This window comes from Lissotriton helveticus, chromosome 4_1 (genome assembly GCF_964261635.1).
Source record: "Lissotriton helveticus chromosome 4_1, aLisHel1.1, whole genome shotgun sequence".
Lineage (NCBI taxonomy): Eukaryota > Metazoa > Chordata > Amphibia > Caudata > Salamandridae > Lissotriton > Lissotriton helveticus.
The window spans coordinates 2,008,434,437-2,008,457,219 of NC_136063.1; the positions used below are offsets into that span (position 1 = coordinate 2,008,434,437).

The 22,783-nt window shown below is 40.7% G+C and overlaps 1 protein-coding gene across 1 annotated transcript in view; it reads left to right on the forward strand.

Moving 5' to 3' along the window:
- AFF2 (ALF transcription elongation factor 2) overlaps positions 1 to 22,783 on the forward strand; it is a 971,857-nt gene that overhangs the window by 825,072 nt on the left and 124,002 nt on the right. Inside the window, exons 10-11 of the mRNA XM_078688633.1 lie at positions 3,420 to 3,582; positions 6,526 to 7,548. Of these exons, the coding sequence (XP_078544759.1) occupies positions 3,420 to 3,582; positions 6,526 to 7,548 (1,186 nt within the window). The remainder of the gene's footprint in view (positions 1 to 3,419; positions 3,583 to 6,525; positions 7,549 to 22,783) is intronic.

Sequence of the window (22,783 nt, forward strand, 5' to 3'; positions counted from 1 at the left end):
AAGATTCCTGAGGATCTGGTTGTATTTGTTTAATTTCAAATTCTGATCGGTGGATGCAGGCTATTCCGCCACCTCTCTTCTTTGGTCTATCTAGCCTCACTATGTTGTAGTGTGGGGGCGCTAGTAGATCTATGTAAGGAGAGGATGATTCCGCCAGCCATGTTTCTGTTAGGATTGCTAGGTCAATTTCCTTGTTCATAATAAATGCAGCGATGTTTGACGCGTGTTTTACTGCGGACCGGCAGTTGAGCAGTAAGCATTTCAAATGATTTTTTGTAGAGCTTTGTTCTCTCGCACTCATGTTGGTGGATAACTGGACTTGTTGTAGGTTGTTGAGGTTTGGTTTCCTTAATTTCTGTTTTGAAGTTCTATTCATGTTGATCGGAACTGTTTTGATTTTTTCTCCTCCATCCTGATCTGACGGCTCGTAGGTCTTTAATAATGCAAGTGTTTCTTCTTCTGTGATGTACTTAAGGTTTCTTTCTGGTCTATTATGTCGGTCTGTCAGTGGCATGGACTTCTCCTTCCTTTTCCGGTTTCTTTCTGGTCTATTATATCGATCTGTCAGTCGCATGGACTTCTCTTTCCTTTGTCCTGGTGTTTCCAGCATTAATTCTTGGATACGGTCAACTTTCGATTGTGTAACTGTTGTGATTTCTAGGATTTTTGCTATTGTTTTTATAGTGATCCGGATATCCCGTGCCATGCTGTTAATTTGTGTCTGAATCTGTCTGGTTCCTCTCATGTTCTGGTTTGGTGTATTCACGGTGTTCAGTCACCTAGTTTCGACTTTATCGTTCAGGTAGTTGAGGCTCATGTTAAGTGAATTCCTGGTTAGCCTTTGTGTACCGTTCCGGGCTGGTGTTGCCTGTATGCTATCTTCTACAACATTTGGCATATTGATCATCTTTTTTGCAATGTTGTAATGCAGGGGCATCTCCAGTGGGTGCAGGTTCTTCTGTGCAATCATTAGTTCTTCTCTACCTTCTTGTTGCAGTGTAATATTCTCCTGAGTTATCGCTAGATCTTTTCTCTCTCTAGAGTCTTCAGCCAGTTTCTTTTCATCGTTCCCTAGAATTACTGGCGTAGTAGCCTGATGTGGCCACGTTTTTTCTTCATTCTGTGTTTGTGCCTTCATAGTGTTAACAGGTAGATCCACTCTTTCTGACCTCTCTGAGGTTTCATTGTTCCGGCCGTCTCCTGTCTCCGTTATGTCATTTAGTTGCTTTCGTTGTTGAAACTGTGGAGGCTCACTAGATCGCCTAATGACATCTATTTCAACTTGTGGCGTTCGGGTAGGTGGTTCTTGTGTTAGCATAGGTTCTTTGTTGTCTGTATTGTTAGCATTGATGACTTCTAGACTATCTAAATTTGCGGTCAGAGGACGTTGAGGTTGTGGTTGATCTCTTGGATTCACTATCCATTTTTTTAATGTGGGGAATATATCGTCAAATTTCTTTAGCTCGTTATTGGTTGCTTGTATAAGCACTATTCCAGTCTTGTATAGCGTTATGCATAGGTTAGCTCTCAATCTTGGCGATGGAATGCTCAATAGTTTTGTGCCGTGTGGTATCTTGTTAATCGTTTTTATGTTGAGTTTCTCTGTAATGACTGTGCGCCATTTAGCTGTATTTCTGGTGAAGAATATTAGATCGTTGACGATTCTGCCTTTGTTAATGTTGAACGATGGGTCAGAGATCAGAGTATCAGGGTTTTTCCTCAGCACGTTGTGTTTAAATTTCTTGACTGCTGTTTTGGATAGATGCGATGGGTATTTTATGCTCATAGCATTTTTGCCTGAGGCCTCTAAGTCGGTATCATCCATTTTTAGTATGACTTGTGTATCTTCCCGTGGCGTTGATTCTCTTAGATATCGTCACCACACCTCTGCTGAGTTCCGTTCTGACTGATATTTTGCTATGATTTACTCCTGTAGTACTCCTGATTTAGCACACAATTCCAGGAGTAAACCAGGAATACATGGCCTACTCAATGAATTCCAGTGTAACCCATGAGTGCTACAAGTGTAGGTCACACCTACTTCTAGCAAAATATTTGTGACTCAGGCCCTTCATGTTTCTTCCTCCGTTAGGGGTACAAATCCAAGCTCTTTTGGATTCACAAAAATCTTACTCATTACGCATGGATATCTCTGAATTCTGTAGATTTAACGAGTACTCCTGCTGTATCTTAAATACTGCTGGAGTGGTTTACTAAGACAATGTTTCATGCCATTAAGTATAATGGAATCATGGTTTTATACATGAATGTTATCTTGTTCATTCCAAAATGTGAAAACATCTTTTCCAAGGTATTCGACTCTATTACTTAGGCTGTCTCTGCGTATGCTACAGATGCTATTTTGAAGTACGGGATGTCCAACATAAGTCCAGGAGAGAGGGATCCATGCCTCATTTTCATGATATTCACATAGGATATACTTGTGTAAATTAATCTAAAGTAATTTTCACAGTTAAGAGTTGCCCTGAAAATCTGGCATGGGTAATTTCCCCTGGACCCACAATGGGAACCCCTGTGGTAGTTACGAAAAAGGTTTAGCAATGTAGTTCTGATGCTTCGTGATAACTTTCTGTGAAAAGTAGAACATAAAGAAAACATTCAGGAACAGAGTGTAAGAACCAATGATCAATGGCCTGCTTTCGTATGAGGTGCCTTGGCTGTAATACCATCAGTTTTGTCATCCTCACTTTGAATTTCTCTGCTACCTAAAACATGTAACCAAACATGCACATCCATACTTACTGACTCCACATTTCAGGAATAGGGGTGAGCGTGAAATTTGCTGTAGGGTAATTACATGAAATTACAACAAAACTATGCGAGATTACGCATAATTATGCGATGTGTGTAACCCAGCATGTAGCACTATTTAATCACTGCAAAATTATCCATTGCATCAAAATTTGGCCTGTGGATGCATTTTGTGCTAAGGAAATAGTGCTAAATGCAACAAAACACAAACAGCAGCCGCAGCTTACGCTCCCTAAATTTGTTGTTCCTGTGCTCAGTAGGATTTTTTTGTGGCAAATTACTCATAATTACACCAACAGGCAAAATGCCATAATTCTTGGTAGTTTTGAGTCAAAATAGAACTGCAAAATACTGGGTCATAATTAAAATGTCACCCGGGTCTATTTTTGAACTCTACATGGTCAATATTCTATGCTGGGTGCTGCTGCAGAAACAGTATTTCCAAATAATAACATCATTAACATTAAATTGTAATGCCCACCTTGTTTTCCAAGATTCTTTCAAATATACTTTGCTGTGACTCAGGAAAAGCTATATTGTGGCATGCTTTTGTCTGCCGCAGAAACTGTATCGCAGGAAACTCTTGTTTCTATTTCACAAAAGGCAGGAGAAGGTCCACTGAAGATAATATTATTTTTTGTTCCCAGCGGCCTTCATTTGCAAGCAGCGCACAACGCAGGGTTGGTGCACTCCAGCGGAGGCTCTGGAAGCTCCAGTGAGTCGGAGAGCAGCTCAGAGTCCGAGACCGACAGCGAGAGCAGCTCGAGTGACAGTGAGTGCAACAAGGTGACGCGAGTCCCAACACCAGAGGTAAGGTGCGACCTCACCCAGCGAGGCTGCTGATCACACATACACTTGCCAGGGTGTGCCTAAAAGGACCTATGTGCACCTGCAAAAGCACACCTCCTCCAATTGCACTTTTTAACATATTGAACAGATTAAAGTTCTCTATAAATACTGTGGGATAAATATCATTATGTGCATAATGTTGTGTGATTTTTCATGGTTTATGAGTGAAAACTCCAGTCATAACTTACAGTAAAGAAATATCGAAAGCACTCAAATCTTTCTAAAAACACAGGACTAGGGGCATATGTATCATCAACCAGATTTGCGATTCTGAAATAGCGATTTTTTAGAAATCGCTACTTCAGAATCGCAAATCGGGATGTATGTACAAATTCGCAATTTCTTTGCGAATTCTTAGTATTCCTTAATTGCGATTAGCAAATTCCGAATCACAATTAAGGAATACTTTCCCATTTATTTCTATGGGCCAGGAGGCCCATAGGAATGAATGGGAAGTTATTCTCAATTTGCGATTCGCAATTTGAGAATCGCATATTGAGAATAATTTCAAGGGTGCAGGGGTGTCCAAAGGACACACTGTTGCACCCCTGAAATAAGCATGGGTGCACATGTGGCGCACATAAATGCCCTAAGGGCATGTATGTGCGTCACATGGCACTTTGAAAAATGCAAAAATTTGCATTTTTCAAGGAATTCGCAAATTACCACCAACTTGAAGTTGGTGGTAATTTGCGATTCCTTAAGGACAATTTGCATTTTTGTTTTGCTTCATACATTGCATTTAAGGAATCGCAAGTTTTGCGATTCCTTGTTTTGCACCAGATTTTCCTTTATACATACCATTTGGCAAAGTTGCATTCGCAAACACCGAAATACTGCGAATTTCGGCGTTTGCGAATGCGAATTTGCTTGATACATATGGCCGTAGATTGATAAAATAAAAACCCATCTATTTTATCCCCAGAATATCCTTTTGACATTAGAAAGTAGTGGCATTTGAAGCATGTGTTTAGGATGGATACATCTATTTTGTTTCTTTTAGACATTTTATTTATAATCCATGTGATGATTGACAATGTGATTTATTTGGCAATTTTAAGTAAAATCATTTTAGTATGATGTGTGTCTAAATGTGGGGGAGGGTTTGTGTTAAAATATGAATTCCCTTCCAGTGAAAATAAAAACGGCCAAAAAACAAAGATATTTAACCAGCACTTGAGAAATTAAGCACAAGGACATCGGTGCAATGAAGCAAAATATCATTAAAAAGTTCTCCTGAGTGTGGGGTCAGGGACCATGAGGTATTCTGTGATGAAACAAATTGTGATTTCTCCTATAAACAACGCTGCATCTTTGGACTTGAGGGAACATTGCTTATTGTCTCACAGATTCAATTCTAGGACCAGGTAACAGAAGAAAGAATTAAGGCTATACTCGCAAGTTTAGCTATTATTACAGACGTAACCCCTCTCGCTCTAAATATGATTACATATATTTGCTTATAATGTGGAGCCTGAAAAAACAGCATGCCATAAACCATACACGCAGATGTGCAGTGCATTCTATTTTATTTATAACCATTGTTGAGGGAGAGGAGGGGCCTCATGACTCACTCAAAGCTCTGACTCTTGTGAGTCATTGCACAATCTCACTTTCAACAAATGATAATATATAGAATCGTGCACTCAACACATACGCATGTATCATATAAATATTAATTTCTAACTATGTAGTTTGGTCCAATGAGGATGGACTGGTTTCAAAATCAACCATGTCAACAGAATCCTAAAATGACTTCATTGGAACGTCATGCTCTTGTTACCTTTTATGTATCATGTTACACAGTACCAATTATGTATTTTCCCTGTTACTTGTTTATGTTGATGCAGTTTTCACCAAATAGATGCTTTTTGTGAAACAGGAAAATATTTTTGGAAATAATTACTTACATACTATAGTATAAGACTTGCATAAGTGCAATAAAACATACAACGAGCTTTAAACAAAGAAGATGCCTTTGAGTCAAGAACTGAAATTCCCTAAATGTACCTAGAGAATGTGCTTAATTTGAGCTGGTTCTTGCCGGTGAGGAGCTGCTGGCACTCCTTTTTGGGGACTGCCACTTTTTTTTTACTTATCAGGCATTTCCTGAGAGCAACAGAGGGAAAAACACACCTAGAGGAAAGAAGGAGAAAGAGAAAGACAGAAACACCGTCACAAACGGAGAAAGCAGGAGCTCAAAAGTGGGCTTCTGAGCAGCACTTTGTGCACCAGCAGTCTATATTTTACAAACTGAGCACTGGCTAAGAAGTACATTCTGTCTGTACATGTAAGAGCTTTGACACTAATGTCTTGAAGATTCAGTTACCAGTTATCTCTGAATGCAATCAAAATGTTCAAATTTTATTTACGTTATATGAGAAGGGATGCCAGTTAAACAAAGGGCAATTGTGAATCTTAGTAGCCTCTATTGGGGAGATCTAAATCTACATGCACTGTTATGCCTAAAGACGAAAATGCTAGAAGGAAATGAATCAGACTGAAACGGTCTTCTATTGGATGAAATCATCAATGATGTAATATTCCATATTTATGGAAAATAATACACAGGTAGGACATTATGCCTGCAACAACTGTTTTTTGAGACTTTAATGCTTTTTAAACATGCACCTAAAATATTTACATATAGCAATAGTCTTCAGTTAAAACTAACAATTTGTTTGTAGACCTCCCCTATTGTAAGATCTAGTTGGCCTTTCAGAATAGCGCAGCAAAAAAGAATGTAAGCCATATACAATGAAATTCATCATGTGTATATTTACCTCATGCATATTAAGTGAATATACCCTGAAAACTTAACAGGGTTGATGAGTCCAGCCCTATTTTAAACATTTTCACATTTTCACAATGTCTACTGTTGTAACATTTCTATCTAATCCACAGCCAGAACCTCCATCAACCAACAAATGGCAACTTGACAAATGGCTGAATAAAGTAAACCCCCCAAATAAGACAATTATTAGCAGCCAAAATGAGTCTCATGATGATTGCACTTCTCAACCTCAGAACCACCAAATGTCTGAAGAACAGAACATCGAAAAGTCTATTGTTACTGTGCTACAGACAGAGTCCAAAGAAACATTGCTGCTTAGCCCCATCAGAGACAAAGCAAAGATACGGATTGCCCACAAAACTGCAGAGGCAAAAAGCACAAAGCAAAAGTCACCAGCCCCAAATGAATCGGTGCCACAAAGGACTGCTAGCAAAAAGCAACCCAAAAAAGTTGAAAGGACTTCCAGTACAGAAGACTTTCACTGGTCTAAGCCAAATACCGTAAGCTGTACTTCCAAAGATAAAGATATGCGAGATACACAAGATACACGAGAATCCCAAGAGCAAGTTAAATCACGTACCAAGGCATTCATTGGAAAAACAGCTCCAAGGAAAGAACCACGGACCAGCAATGAGTCTGTCACAGAGAAGAAAAAGCTCAAAGCTCCCTGTAAAATTGTGCCAACACATAGAGACCTTTTTGAAACAGATTCATCTCTTTCAGATACGAATGCAGACCAAGATGAGGTCTTACAGGTTAAATTACTCCCTCCCTGCAATAAAACTACAGATGGAAGTAAACAGAAAGATGTCAGCATCATCACCACTGTAAGTAAGATCGACTGTGGCAGTGGTACACCAATGAATCAAGACATCAATGACGTAGAGGAGCCACCATTCTCACCCATTACAATTGTACAAAATGAACTTTTGTCTCCAATACGGGAATACGAAGACATTAAATCCTTATGGGTGAAAATAGAACTAAGTTTGCTCTCCAGAATTCCTGGTTGTGACACATTGGAATCCATTTCCATAAAGACTGAAACAAAAGAGACAAATGCCAAGCACAGATTAAAGACCCCCACACCAGCACCTGACAAACCCTTCTTCAAATCAAAAAGAAAGTACAAGGTAAGTGATATATAAGTTTCACAGATTTTCTGCATGAATATTATATTGTGTGACACTACATTAATCTGTATTTGTTTAGACACCAACATGAAATGTATGTTAAGCAAACACATGAACAAATACTTCAGAATGAATCAGTGTACTTTTCTCTGTTGGTCGCTCTGTGTAAAGGTTCAATAGCTAATACAACACATGTGGCCTCATTACGATGTTGGCCGGAAAGCCTATGACCAAGTCAGTTGGAATCCAATTCGCCCGACTGATTACGATGCTCACGGTTGAAAGGGGAACTATAGATCATTTAGAATTGGTCCTGACCAGCAATCGGAGAATCCAAGCCAGTCAAAGGCGATCCGTACAGCTCTACGAACAGCATCTCCAAACAACTGATTACTATGTCAGATTCTTACAGCCTTTCAGACTTGGTCTGTCTGACACAAAAAGGCTGTTGGAAACTGACTTTGGGGGTCCCTAGCAGGCCCCCCCTCATCTTGAGTCCTCCGGTTAAGGGTCGAGGAGGTACCCAAGGGACCTCCCCGTAAAACCATGCACAGTGTGGCAGGCACCCTGGGGTGCCCGCCACAGGCTGCAATGTTTTCTGCAAACACCCATTTTCCCCATAGGAGCCTGTCTTGTAAGTTGGAACACAGGCTCCCATAGAAGTCAATGGGAGTGCTTCCAAACGGTGTTTGGAAGCACCGTAATCAGTCGGGAGGAACCACCAACTCCGATTCGGTCGGTTGCTGAATCCGCAACGGTGTTGGGCGGAACGTTTCCACCCGACATCGTAATGAGGGCCCTAGTTGTGAAATTAGCGATTAATGAAGATCGGTTTTATGTTAGTGACAAATTATTACTATAAACATGTAGAGGTGAACCTCCAGTTTTCTCTCATACAATTTACTAGGTAGAAAATCCTCTTCCTAATTGTGTCCATTCTGGCTCCCAGTGTATCATACACAGCATCACAATTCAGTCTAAAGACATGATTGTTGTCTTACTGGTTTTGTGGTTTTGATGTCAAGGGCTGTTATTAAGATGCATAACAACCAGGTTAATCTGAGCGGGGCAGTGCAAACCTAATAAAGAGTGTGTGAGACATGCCAGTCATATCATGTATATGCAATTTCCATAGCTCCCAAGTCAATCTGTGACTGCATTAATATTACATCCTACTTGGTAAACACTGTTTTTATGTCCTGTGCCTGGGGATGTGCTAAGCTGTGCCCATTACTCACACCATGCAACTCATATAGTCATGCTACACTAGTTCTTAATTGGACCCATCAGTTGTGTATATGCTTCCGTAGCTGTTATGACCCTATACTTAGACATCCTTTACTATAATATAAAGTGTATGGGTTACCATACCCAGAAGCTACTACGTGCCTATTAGACAACGACCGATCTTATCCAGGCCTTCCTCAGCCCTAGAGTAGCCACAGGTGACTGAACTATAGACATGGTCTTTGTAATTTGACACATAACATTAGCAGTCCGGCACACCAGGAACTCATATCCCACAGCAGTAACTTGAACAAGATTCTCAAATTTATTTTGCTGATGGGACCCAAATAGCCAGACTCCCAAGAAGCAGGAATGTTAAAGCATGATAAGCAAATTGCAGTCCCTGGCATTGAAGTTGAGAGAAACATGATGCATACATTCTTCTTGTATGTAGTTTCTAGTCATTTGTTTCGTAGGAAAATTATACCTGAAACCAATATTTCTGTGAGATTCATGTGACTTCCTAGCCCAGACCCCAACAACTCTAGTTTTCAAGATTGTATGAATGTGTAGTGGGTAGCAGACTTTTTAATAGCAGGTGCTAGAAGTAGGGACAACAGGAGTCATTCTTTCAGATCCCATGCTATTCGTCTTAAGTGGTTGGGGGCATAACATAACACGGCACCAGGGTCCTGTAGTCCCATTCCCTATGGTCCTTAATTTCCCCCTGACTCACTTAACTGGAGGGGCTCAATTGCCTGCCATCCCTTACCGACCTGATAGCAGAAGATTTAAATCAGGTAGATGGTTTGAAGACCTGTAAAAACCAAATGGAGACGGTAATAAATGCAAGATACAGCCTACCTAGCTGCGCTCCTTCAATTGTCTTCAAATGTAAACTGGAAACACGGTTTTAATGTAATGAGAAGGCATATTTGCTAATCATTAGCTCCCTGACATGGCTTACAGGGGATCAGTTAATCCTAAATCTAAATAAATGTTTAATCGCGTAAAAATATATTAGCGTATTTCACGGTTCAACCACAAGGGTGTTTCTTGACACTATTGTCAGATAATAGATTTTTATTGCTACTCATCTCAATTGTACATTTCTCATGAAGATTGGAAGGATGAACGTTTGAATGAACCAACCAGAATTCAACCACATACCCCTGCAGAGGCTGAATGAATGCACTGAGCCACAAATTCTTTCTAATACCACGCCACAATAATATATTTGATAGATGTAGACACAGATCAAAATGCCACCGTGTTGTGAAGCAGAACATACACCTTTCCCATATGCCCCTATTCAGCAGGAGCCTTCGCCCTATAATGAAGAAGCCCAAACATGAGAGCTGTGCCTATGATCGCTAAGCAGCATTGAGAAATGCCGTCTTATATCTGCCATAGATCACTGAGAGGTGTCACTCTGTGTCTGCCAAGGCATTATTGGAAGTGTCATTCCCTTAGACGGTGTCAGCTTTGTGAGTGTTTTGCTGTGAACATGCTTTCTAGTCGCACGTGGGGCTAGTGCCAAAACTCTAGGGGGAAGTACTCCTGGGAAACCAGTTCGGATTTGTGTGCTACCTCTTGCTTTTTTTGTGAATTGTCTTGTAGAATGTTTTCTCCGCTTTCCAAAATTTTTAAATGAAGGAAGAAAATGTAATAGAAAGGTGTTGACAGCAGCTTAGGAAAGAGTATGTGCCTAAATGAACGTCAAACGAGTAAACAGCTTCGAGTATTCTGCTACCTAAAATAAATTATCTGTATTCTTCTAGAACTTCAGTCACAGTAAGTATGCAGCAAGAGGGGGTTGTTATCTTGTCAGCTGTTCTCTAATGTCTTAATCTGCTGTGCTTGCATTGACTCGGTATGGCAGGCATATCAACATCAAATAGATGTTCTCAAAATAATGTTCTATTCCTATTTACACTTCTCAAGCCGCTTGAAAGTGATGCCATCTACTTTTATATGCTGCATTGAGTCTCATAATTATTACCTAGCATGTCTAAAATGCTATTATTTTTCTTAGTTTAAAATATATTAAGGCATGTAAGTAAGGGTTTTATAACATAAAGAAATGCTTATTATCTAATAAGCACACATGTGGGTGTGTGGGTGTGTTTGTGCATCAATTGTTTTCACATTAAACCCAACACCTTACACATCTTAATTTATGTTTTACACCAGATAGGAAGAACTGATAGTCTCTCCTTGAGAGAAAAACATTAAAGAGAAGCATATTTGTTTTTACACAGAACAGTTAGAATTCAACCTTGAGTATAGCTAACTGCGTTTTCTTATTAAAGAAACCAAACATAAAGAGACCTATGAAATTAGAGCCCGATAAGACAAGCAAAAATGTTGTCTATTTTGTGAGAATGGGTCATCAGATTTTCCTTCAGCTTTGTAGAAAGATCTTGTGCTGGTACTGGTTGACCTAATGAGATGTGAGCAGTACAGTTTTTCTGTAGCAAGTGCACGACCTGCAGCCTCTGAGCAACGACACTACATCATCACAATGTAAGTTACATTATAAAGCCTCCAGGTGGTGACTGCTCTACAATAAATAATACTGTGCTGGCTCAGGTTGCATCATGTAACCAACTTGGTGGGTAATCCCAGTGCCCCCGAAAGGAGTACAGTCTACAAATCAAGTGAACTGTGGTGTTGTCAAATGCATAGCCTCAGTGCACCTTGGATCCTCCCACTGCACACATTCAGCAGAGTGTGGTACTAGAATATCCTTGAACAAAACAATTGTGTCTTTAAATATCATTTACAAAAACATCTCCGCATTAGAGTTACTAATAACACTTCTAGACCCAAATAAGAAGATACTTCTGTATCCAATAGATATTGAGAACGCAATAGTTCTACAATATGTTCGGTAGATTTTCTGACTCAACAGTCCACACGTCTTCTGTTTACCCATCAGAAATAATCAAATAGCTCTGCTTGGCTGAATGTTTCAACAATATCAATTCTTCTTCAGATTTGTTATCACTCTAAAAATATTTATTTTGGTTGCTGTACGTTTATTTGCTGTGAGTTCTTTATTTACTTCGGCAATTTGCCAGCAGTGGAACAGAACACAGTGCCCGTGGTGCACTCCAATGTTCCCAAGCCTTAAAAAATATGACTGTAGTTTGAAATGTGCAAAATATTGCCAAATGCATGGATATTGCTACGTATACGGGCATATACATAACTGGAACAGGCAAATAAGTACATTTCTGCTGATACGCTTCTGTTCATCAAATGTGTATTCTTTACCGACGAGGCCTCCTTTGCAAATTTGAAATAATGTAATCTTTAGTTATGTAATTGGATTGCTGTCTTCCCATTGGGCATTATTGTAGAAATAAGTGTCAGTTTACTAAAGGACCTTCCTGCCCAATAGCGTTTTTCACAAAGAATTGTATTATTCAGTATTCTGGAATTCAACAAACACCCTTCCTGGAAGGAGTGAGAGTGTTTTCTTCCATGAAATGAAATGTGCATCTTTCTAAGGACGCTTTCCACTATCAGAAGTCCTTCACCAAGTACAATGTATTAGAATTAATACATTTTACACGCTTACATCACCATCCACAGAGTGCGTTTTTTGAGATTATGGATTATTGATAAACAAGCAGGTGAATAGATCAAAGGGTTAGTCCATCATGTATGTGATAATTTCTAGAATTAAAGATGGGTAACAGTGAATTATGTGGATGTTTTTCACCCAGAGGTTCTGAGTGACATCAAAGTTGTCTGTGTTGTCACTCACAACACAGTGGTTAAAACCATCCCTGTAATTCATTATTTACTCATCTATAATTTTATGTTATGTGTGGCCCCCAAAATCATCAGCCCCTGCTTTCACCTCCTGCGCAGTGGAAGAGGAGTAAAGGGAGAGCAATACATAACACAGACTCTTGTAGGAAATTAGATCACTGGGGCAGGGTGGGAATGAAACTCTACTCAAGCTGCAACCACAATTCCTGTCAGGGTGAAGTCATATGGAAACCTCAAATAAACCTGTGCTTAAACCTCTGGTAGCTTGGCAAAAAGCAGTCAGGCTTAACCCACACGCAATGTGAAAGGTATTTATGTAGCACATCAAACAGTAATAAGGTGAAAATATAACACAAGAAAAATCCTGTACGAATTTAGAGAAATATAGTAAAATGTAATAAATTGTTTGATACGAAAACAAAAAAAATCTAATCAGTAGAACCAGAGATATGCAATTTTAAAGATGTAAATGAAAATAGTGCCTAAAGCAATAAGCACCAACTTTGGTTATCTGGTCATGCCAGACAAAGTCACAAGTTCAAACTGACCAAGTTGGATACAGGGACCGAGTTAAGCCAGCTGAACAAAGTACCTTTAATCTGGGTTGCAGAGCATTGCGAGATCCCGCAGGCCAAGCAGTTGTGAAAAATGAATATAAGAGTTTTTCACTACCAGGACATGTAAAACTTAAAAGTATGTGTCCAACTGTTTAAACAGACTGCACCCTGCCCTATGGGCTGTTCAGGGCCTACACTAGGGGTTACTTATATGTATTAAAAAGGAAGGTTTAGGCCTGGCAAATATATATTCTTTATTTAATTAGAAATATGATCATTTATTGAGTTAAAACAATTCATAAGTATAAAAACAATAACAAGTTAAAAAAACATTTCATAAAATCATATAAAAGACTATAGCAGCACCAAATGAGAATATATAACATACATGATTCCGTTCCCAGGAACTATATTGATATGGTTTACCAAAGTGTAGAAGGTATTGCACATGGCTCTTTAACCACTAGTTTTTTTAATTTTAAGGGAGGGTTCGGCATTGAAACATTTATGGATGCCATCAAACCCCCACAGGCAAAAGCTCTGTATATTCAATTTATACTTGGGGCCTTACCTCTAAATTCAAGAAGAAGCGCATGGGGCAATGCAGCTGTAACACCATTGTGCCCTACATGTCACACCCGAACAGAGACTCTCGATCATTTTCTCTTTTGCTCTCCCACCTACATCGACTACAAGAAAACCTGGATATCTCCAGTCTGTCGTCTACTGTTATATACATGTCCCATCGAAGCACTACATATTTTTAGATCTGACACCACAAGGTGGCTTGTTTTTGCAATATCGAGAGTTTTGCTGTATGCCTGGTGGAGAAGGTCAAAACTGTCTAAAAGTGTCCTCGAAAATACGACTGGTCTTTTATATGATTTTATGAAGTATTGTTTTTTAAATTTTAATTGTTTTATACTTATGAATTGTTTCAGCTCTGTAAATGATCATATTTCTGATCGAATAAAGAATATATATATGTATGTGTACTAGTTCCACAAGTTGCCCAAAATGAAGCGCACTCGCACCAGGATAAAATAACTCAGCAGCACACCACCAGACAGCGTGTATGTTCCTTTTATTTACATTGCCCAACGCATTTCACATTCTCCCATCCTTGTTCACGGGCAGCAGCATTTGGATCCACAGCGATCTCAAGGGACTCTCATTAAATACCCACAATTCAAAGTTCATTATCAACAGGTGAGTCCGAGACAGAATACCAAGCATTGTGGGATACGTAGTCTTGTTTGTGATAAAACGTCCCAAGTGCCCCTAAATACCTCATATTATGTTAATGAACCATGATAAGTTCGGAAAACACACGGTGCTGTGATGCGCTAAATAACGCAATCCAGTGCTCTGCCAGGCTCCACAGTAATGAGGCCCCAGATCCGCTTTCCAGATATCAGCGGAGGTGCATTGCCACGGCAGGGCTGCCGTGCATATACCAGTTCTACAAGTTGCCCAAAATAAAGCCCACTCGCACCAGGATAAAATACCTCTGCAGCGCACCACCAGACAGCGTGTAGGTTCCTTTTATTTACATTGCCCAACGCGTTTCAGATTCTCCCATCCTTGTTCACGGGCAGCAGAATTTGGATCCACAACGATCTCAAGGGACTCTCATTAAATACCCACAATTTAAAGTTCATTATCAACAGGTGAGTCCGAGACAGAATGCCAAGCATTGTGGGATACGTAGTCTTGTTTGTGATAAAACTTCCCAAGTGCCGCTAAATGCCTCATATTATGTTAATTAACCATGATAAGTTCGGAGGAAAACACACTGTGCTGTGATGTGCTAAATAATGCAATCCAGTGCTCTGCCAGGCTCCACAGTAATGAGGCCCCAGATTCGCTTATATATATATATATATATATATATAAGCGAATCTATATATATTCACTGAAAAAACCATAGGTTATAGACCATATATAGTTAGGAATTAGCATTTAAAAAACCTTATTTTACTCACACAAAACCATTGAAATTCCATATATAGTTAGTTGCACTAACTATATATCGCGCACCCGCAATCCACTGCTGATCATGTCACATATTACATCATTCATGACATGGTCAGTGACATCACTGATGACATCACTGATGACATCTCAAATGACATCACTGATGACATCACTGATGACAACATCCAGTGACTGTATGTTTCTGTAAAGTTAAAATATGTCTTACATATTGAAGAATGAGTGGATGTATAAGTGTCTGGATGAAGGATTTAGTAGGTGCGTGACTGACTGTATGAGTGAGTGATTAAATGTGTCTCACTGAATGCATGGGTTAGTGACTAAACTGTCTTAATTTGTGCATCATTATGTCTGTTGTGATGTAAACTGCTGCATGTGTTGATCATTAGCTATACGAGAGGCTATATGTGTTATTAATTGGTTGCCCAAGTATTTCTATGGGAGATTGAGTTTGTGTGGGGGTGGCTGGAAGGTGTGTGACTCTATGCATAGATATGTGAGCAGTTTATTCACTAGGTGTATGAGTTCAAGACTGCATGTGGAAACAGCTACATGGGCAGTTGACTGTGTGCATGAGTGTATTGATGAGTGAATGGATATCTCAATGCTACATGTCATAGTAAGTACATATGTTAAACACAGTACATGTGAGAGTTGGCATATATAAATAACTGTGCATGAGAGCCACTGAATGAGTGAGTGGTTGTATCGATCATTGTGAACTTGTATCAGGGATTGTATAAGAGAGTAAATATGTGTTAGTATATGTTTCAATAAATAAGGTGTGTTTAACTGTATAGTTGAAGAAATGGAGGTGAGATTGTTTCTTTGCATGACTGACTGGGTGTGTGAGTAACTCCATGGATGAGTGGCAGTGTGTGAGTGTCTGTATACACTGAGTGTATCTAAGGTTATATTAGAGTCTGAAGAGGTTTATCGTATTAGCACAAGAATGATGTCAAATGAGATGTCATCAGTGATGTCATCAGTGATGTCATTTGAGATGTCATCAGTGATGTCATCAGTGATGTCACTGACCATGTCATGAATGATGTAATATGTGACATGATCAGCAGTGGATTGCGGGTGCGCGATATATAGTTAGTGCAACTAACTATATATGGAATTTCAATGGTTTTGTGTGAGTAAAATAAGGTTTTTTAAATGCTAATTCCTAACTATATATGGTCTATAACCTATGGTTTTTTCAGTGAATTTTAATGGTTTTTTAATAGCAAATATCATAAGCTGTCGAATGTCAAGTACGTGGTAAGTAAAAACATTTTCGTGTTTATGCACACTGATCTGCTTTGAATGCTGCCCCCCACCCCTCATTTCTATTAGGAGTACTCTCTCTTTGCAGATAGTGAAGGGTAGTTAACGCAGGCCTTTGCCCCCGTTGCCCCCGTTGTAATCCGTCGTGCCTGCTTCTCTCTCCATTTGATTGATTGTTCTCTTTGGTTCATTCTCTATTTACAAACAAGCACAGAGTCGCAATACTCTGTTTAGTCTTTGCAGATAGCGAAAAATCGTGTAAAAAAACAAAAGGAATCGAGCAAAATCAGTAGGCCACTAATGGGATCTCTTTTTGACCTCCCTAAAATAGAAACATTAGGAACAACCTGTTGATAATACCAATGTGTATGTACATAAGCGGCATTCATTTGTGTTCACAGTACCCCTTGTTGATTGTTTGAATCGAGCATTGAATTGTTCGAAGTTGATTCTCTTAAGAATCTTCTCTGCCTGCAAACGAGGAAGAATAGGAATATTCTCTCTCCCTTTGCAGATAGTGAAGGGTAGGTAACGCAAACCTTTAACACGTCGTGCCTATTTCGTTCCTCATTGATTGATTGTTTCCCCAAACATTGACTGTTTGGGAATTGGTTCTTTTTGGAGGTATTCCCTGTTTGCAAATATACGTAGGAAAATCTTTGCAAATAGTGAAAGGGTACGTAATGCGGACCTTTCTCCCCCGTTGTAATCTGTCATGCCTATCTACTCCCCACTGATTGATGCACCTGTTTCACCCGGACTATTTACTAGAGATACGTCATCTGGCCCGACCAGAGAGCACCCCTAGTGAAAAGGACATATGCAATAATAACGAAGTGATCACTGTATCCTGTTAACAGAAACTTTAGCATGAAACAACCTGGAAAGAAAAGAATAGGAAAACGAAAATCAGTAGGCCACTGATGAACATGAACTTTTATTAAACAACGAACAAAGAAACGATAACATAACGTAATGATAAAACCTATTAATGTCCTAGAAACAAGAAAACGTTAAAATATGCCAGTGGTGAGAGACCAGAAAAACAGTAAGAGAAACCAAATCACCCCTCGCTGTCCCACCGCCTGCCACGCCAAAAAAATCGATAGACTAGGGAAAATGCAAGTCAGTAGAACATCCGCCCCCACTCTGGAAACTTCCAAGGTGGGGCAGGGTTGCGGCTACGCCCAGCCGGGAGCAGCCCATATAAGGCGGGTCCTGCTGCCACGCCTCGGCCAGGAGATCCTAACGTAGGGTGTAGCCGGAGGAGAGGCCGAGGCCAGCGGGACCCGGCCAGGGGATTGCCTTTACAACGCTGAACAGTTGCAGGGGGGGGAATGTCTCCTCGACCCTCCCCTCTCTCTCCCAGTCCGGCCGCGGTGGCCCTTGACAGTTTCAGGTAGTCCCGCCACATGCTCTTCCGGTCCGGCCACCAACGGTCGGGGGGCCGAGGCCGACGGGATCCGGCTGCAGCCGATAAACCAAGAAACCCGTTCATGGGGCCAGAGCCAGGGGCGTCCGGCCGACATCTACCGGAAGCCCGGCCCGAAGACGGACGGGACACTTCTTCTTTCTTGAATAATGGCTGCGACAACACTGGGGGGGGATGTCTTGCACATGCCTCCGACCCCCCCACCTCGTCCTCATCGCCTGGTCCGGCCATAACAAATCTCAAGCGAGACGCCGTGGGGTGCACTGGGAGGGAGAGACGGTGCGAACAGGCCTCTCCCGCCTCCCCAGGTGGAGGCTTCCCAGCTGCACCCTCAGCGCTCCAGGCGCCCGGAAAAGGGTTCTTCCACTGTGGCCATGCTGCAACGTCTCGCCCGGCAGGGTGGAGCCCGTCCGCTCATTTGACCCCGCGATCGCCAGTAGCTACCGAACTCTCAAAATGGCGGTCGACCTGGCAAGAGCGGGCCCAGCATAAAGAAATGGCCCGGTCACTGGTTGACTCCACCACCGTAGTCCTCCACGACCTTGAAGATTCTAGAGGAGCCGCGGGAGTCTCCGACCCCCGATGGGGAATGACTGCCATGATCGCCCGTGGAGTGACGAAACTGTATCCGCGGGACGTCGGCGCTCCCATGCTGGCGCCAGCCTCACTTTGAATTACTAGAATCCTGCAGACCTCAGTTCCGGTGAAAGCACAGTGTGACCCGGTAGGAAAAATTGTTGCACCCCCTCCCCTTTTTGACTGATAGTTCAAACCACCGATCCTTTCCTTTGCCCTTTTAACGGAACTTTGGACTGCCTCCCCCTCTTTTACATTTTCTAGAGAAAACAAAACATTAACCACTACATTAGCATAGCAGTTGACACCAGAACTGTATTCAAATTGAAAACCAACAACATCTTCAACAGAATCCTTTTTGTTTCTGCTGTGACCCTGCTACAGCACAGGCATTGTCCCCAGCAGTAATTCTGCAATGCCGGTAAGAATAGCTGTGGTGCCTACTGGACTCACTCACCCCCGCGGCGCCCCACGCCGTTATTTGCTGGGCGGCAACTTACTAGACATCACTTTCGTGCCATCTAGATTTCAGCGCGTTCTGCTGCCTTGGAACTATTCGCACAACAGACTGCTACTGACGACCCACCCCCAGGCAACATCTTCTGAATTTTCATAATTTGAAAGAACTAGTAACATGTCCTCATCAGGAATTCAAAAGAAATTGCCACGGTCTCTTCGTTGTTTAAATGTTTTTACTGTTTTTGTTTTGTTGTATATATTTATATGTTATTAAAGTTATATATTGCTACTACTTTGTTGGAGTGCTATATATTTTTAATGTGACACATAATTGTAAAAACTTTGATGTACAAAGAGTCATTCCTGGAATCTTCCGCTTCAGGCTCGGTCCCCTCCCCAATCACAATACAGGATGGTTTTCACATAGTAGGAACATGTGTGGTGTGACGGATCTCATCGGGTGTGGGCCTTGATCTACTATAACTCCTTTGAAGAGGGGTGATTCTTTACAGCTGGGGCCATAAACTACATCTGCAGGGCTAGGTGATAGCCTGGACAATCGGACACAGAGGAAGAGGAGTGTCAGAGGGTGCGGTAGTGAATAGGGCGAAAGGGAGGTGTTGGGCGGGCACAGAGTGTGATTTTCAGGGAAGAGCAGCGCAGATGGGGGGAGGTTTATTGCCGATGCATAAGACAGAGAGCGGGGGTGACCAGTGCCTGGGGAAGATGCTTGCGAGGGTGGGGAGCCATGCTACGAATCGACAGCGTGCAGAGAGTGGGTCTGGTCAAGGCATCTAAAATGGCTGCCGTGCACGACAAAAGTGTGGCATTTCAAAAAAGGCAAGATGGCGCAGACAATGTTTTTCAACACTTCCTCATTTCCTTCGAATCGAACGTTAACAGACGTTGGTGCATATTACCAAAGTTAAGCGATATTTATCGCTAACGATGCTTACCAACGAATTTTTTACCGCTAAGCATCGTCAGAAATTATCGAAGATAAACCTTGCTATTATCAAGGTTTATCGCAAATGCGATAATAAACGGCCGCAATGCATGAATATCGCTAAAAAGTCAGCGATATTCATGCATTACCGAGCTAATGCTCTTAGCCATGTTATCCACCTCCCATTGGATAACATGGCTAAGAACTGCTCAGGGCAGGTGTTACTTTTTGGAGATATTCGCGCTTAGCGCGAATATCTCAAAGTTGGTAATAGGAGATAGATATCTTGCATGTTGTAATGCAAATTATTGTGGTATATGGAACTCATACCATAATCTCTCAGGAAAGCAGAAACTGATCCTTTTGGGACCGCCTAAAAAGGCCTAGGGGGTGAGGGGTACTCTACTTTGCCCCCTTTTCACGTTCCGAACTATTTTATTTTACTCTCTTCTGTAATTACACAAAATAGCAGCGATAAGATGCATCGGAGACACACAGTGAGAGAAAGGAGGCCGGAGATGAAGAAGAGATGTCAAATACACATTGGAGATAATATAGTGGCAGAAGGGAAGTAAATATGAGTAAACTTACCATGTAACATAAAAATGTTGCACTCTATACTATAAGTCTCATTTTATACTACAATCACTTCGCTACAACCTCATAAATTAAAAATAAAAATGAATAATGTCTCAAACAATTTTTGATTTCTAAATATAAATTTATTCTTCAGAATTTTCTCAATTTGAAAGAACTAGTAACATGTCCTCATCAGCAATTTCCTCATGAAAAGTCTGCAATGATGATTCTTGTAACTCTATGGTCTCCAAACATTCGATAAATTCGCCATCAACAGATTGATCAAAAAAATCATTCAAGTCATCTCCTCCTTGTGACAATATTTCATTATTGGTGCTGTCAATTTCAATCAATGTAGTGGAATCATTCAAGTCATCTCCTCGTGACAATATTTCATTATTGGTGCTCTCAATTTCAATCAATGTAGTGGAATCATTCAAGTCATCTCCTCCTTGTGACAATATTTCATTATTGGTGCTGTCCATTTCAATCAATCTAATGGAATCATACAAGCCATCTCCTCCTTGTGACAATATTTCATTATTGGTGCTCTCAATTTCAATCAATGTAGTGGAATCATTCAAGTCATCTCCTTGTGACAATATTTCATTATTGGTGCTGTCCATTTCAATCAATCTAATGGAATCATACAAGTCATCTCCTCCTTGTGACAATATTTCATTATTGGTGCTCTCAATTTCAATCAATGTAGTGGACAATTCAAAAGAAATTGCCACGGTCTCTTCATTGTGAGCCATTTTATTTTGAAATTGCTTGCTGTAAATTGCAGAAAAAAATAATCACTTTCATTTATCGTTTTTAGTAATACATAATATAAAACTAACTTTATCAAGTATTTAGTATAACAGAAGGACTGCAAATAAATAACAGAAAACATTTTTCAAATTATCTTCAAGTGTACAACATAGTTCCCCTTACAAATTAACAACTCACCTTTTTAAAAGTAGGAGAAGTGTTAGTACTGTGTAAATCAAACACCAGAAATTCACCACCAAAAATTCCTCACAAATGTACCTCAGACAGTAGTATCACAAAATGGCTGTGGTTTCCTCTCATTTGACATATATACATAACCAATTAACTTTCATCACACACAAATACAAAACCAAAGTAACATTTCAATTGGTTCTAAATTTCAACACTTTCAAATGTGTTTTCCCCATGCAATTTTCCATAGGACATTTACATACGTCTACAGCCTGAATGGCTGAACGGAATTACACCAAACTTGGCAAAATGGTACATCAAACCTAAAAGGTCAGGAAGGATCTACTATGCCCCCTTATGGTCATTTCCCCCTTCGCTTTGGCCTCCTCTTGTCTCTCAATCCTACCGAGAGACAAGATGGCGGCCGCTACGGACTGTTTGGAATGTTGACAGACGCCGGAGAACCAATCAGCTTCGCAAAGCTCCGTAACGCGAAAAGTACGCGAAGCGGAGCGCTGTTACAGATATATATCTTTTTTTGAACGTTAATTTCTCAAAATCCACTGGAGCACACATATTGAGACCTAGCAAAGGCACATCGGGCTACCAGTCCCTAATATTTTACCAAGTTTCGTGCAAATCCATTCAGCCGTTCGATTATTATTATTATTTTTTTTTTTGCCCCGCGGGGCCCTTTTAAAACCTCCACATCAAACCTAGGGGTCAGCGAGGATCTACTATGCCCCCTTATGGTCATTTGCCCCTTCGCTTTGGCCTCCTCTTGTCTCTCGATCCTACCGAGAGACAAGATGGCGGCCGCTACGGACTGTTTGGAATGTTTACAGATGCCGGAGAACCAATCAGCTTCGCTTCACAAAGCTCCGTTGCGCGAAAAGTACGCGTACTGGAGCGCTGCCCGGTCCGCTGTTACAGATATATATCTTTTTTTAAACGTTAATTTCTCAAAATCCACTGTAGCACATATATTGAGACCTACAAAAGGCACATCGGGCTACCAGTCCCTACAATTTTGCCAAGTTTCGTGCAAATCCATTCAGCCGTTCGGGCTGACCCCCCCTGGACGAACCCCCCCCCCAATTTTCAGGGGCTGCTCAGAAACAAAATGTGCCATTTTCCTGAAAATTTCAGCCAATTCCGTCCACAAACGCCAAAGTTATTTGACATAGAATTTTCAAAAATCCCATAGAGAAAAAATCCTAACTATATATACCTACTGGCGACCGCCAGTAGGTAATATATATATATATATTCACTGAAAAAACCATAGGTTATAGACCATATATAGTTAGGAATTTGCATTTACAAAACCTTGAAAATTCACTGAAAAAACCATAGGTTAGAGACCATATATAGTTAGCTGGACATTTTATTGACATAAAACTAATGAAATTCCATATATAGTTAGTTGCACTAACTATATATCGCGCACCCGCAATC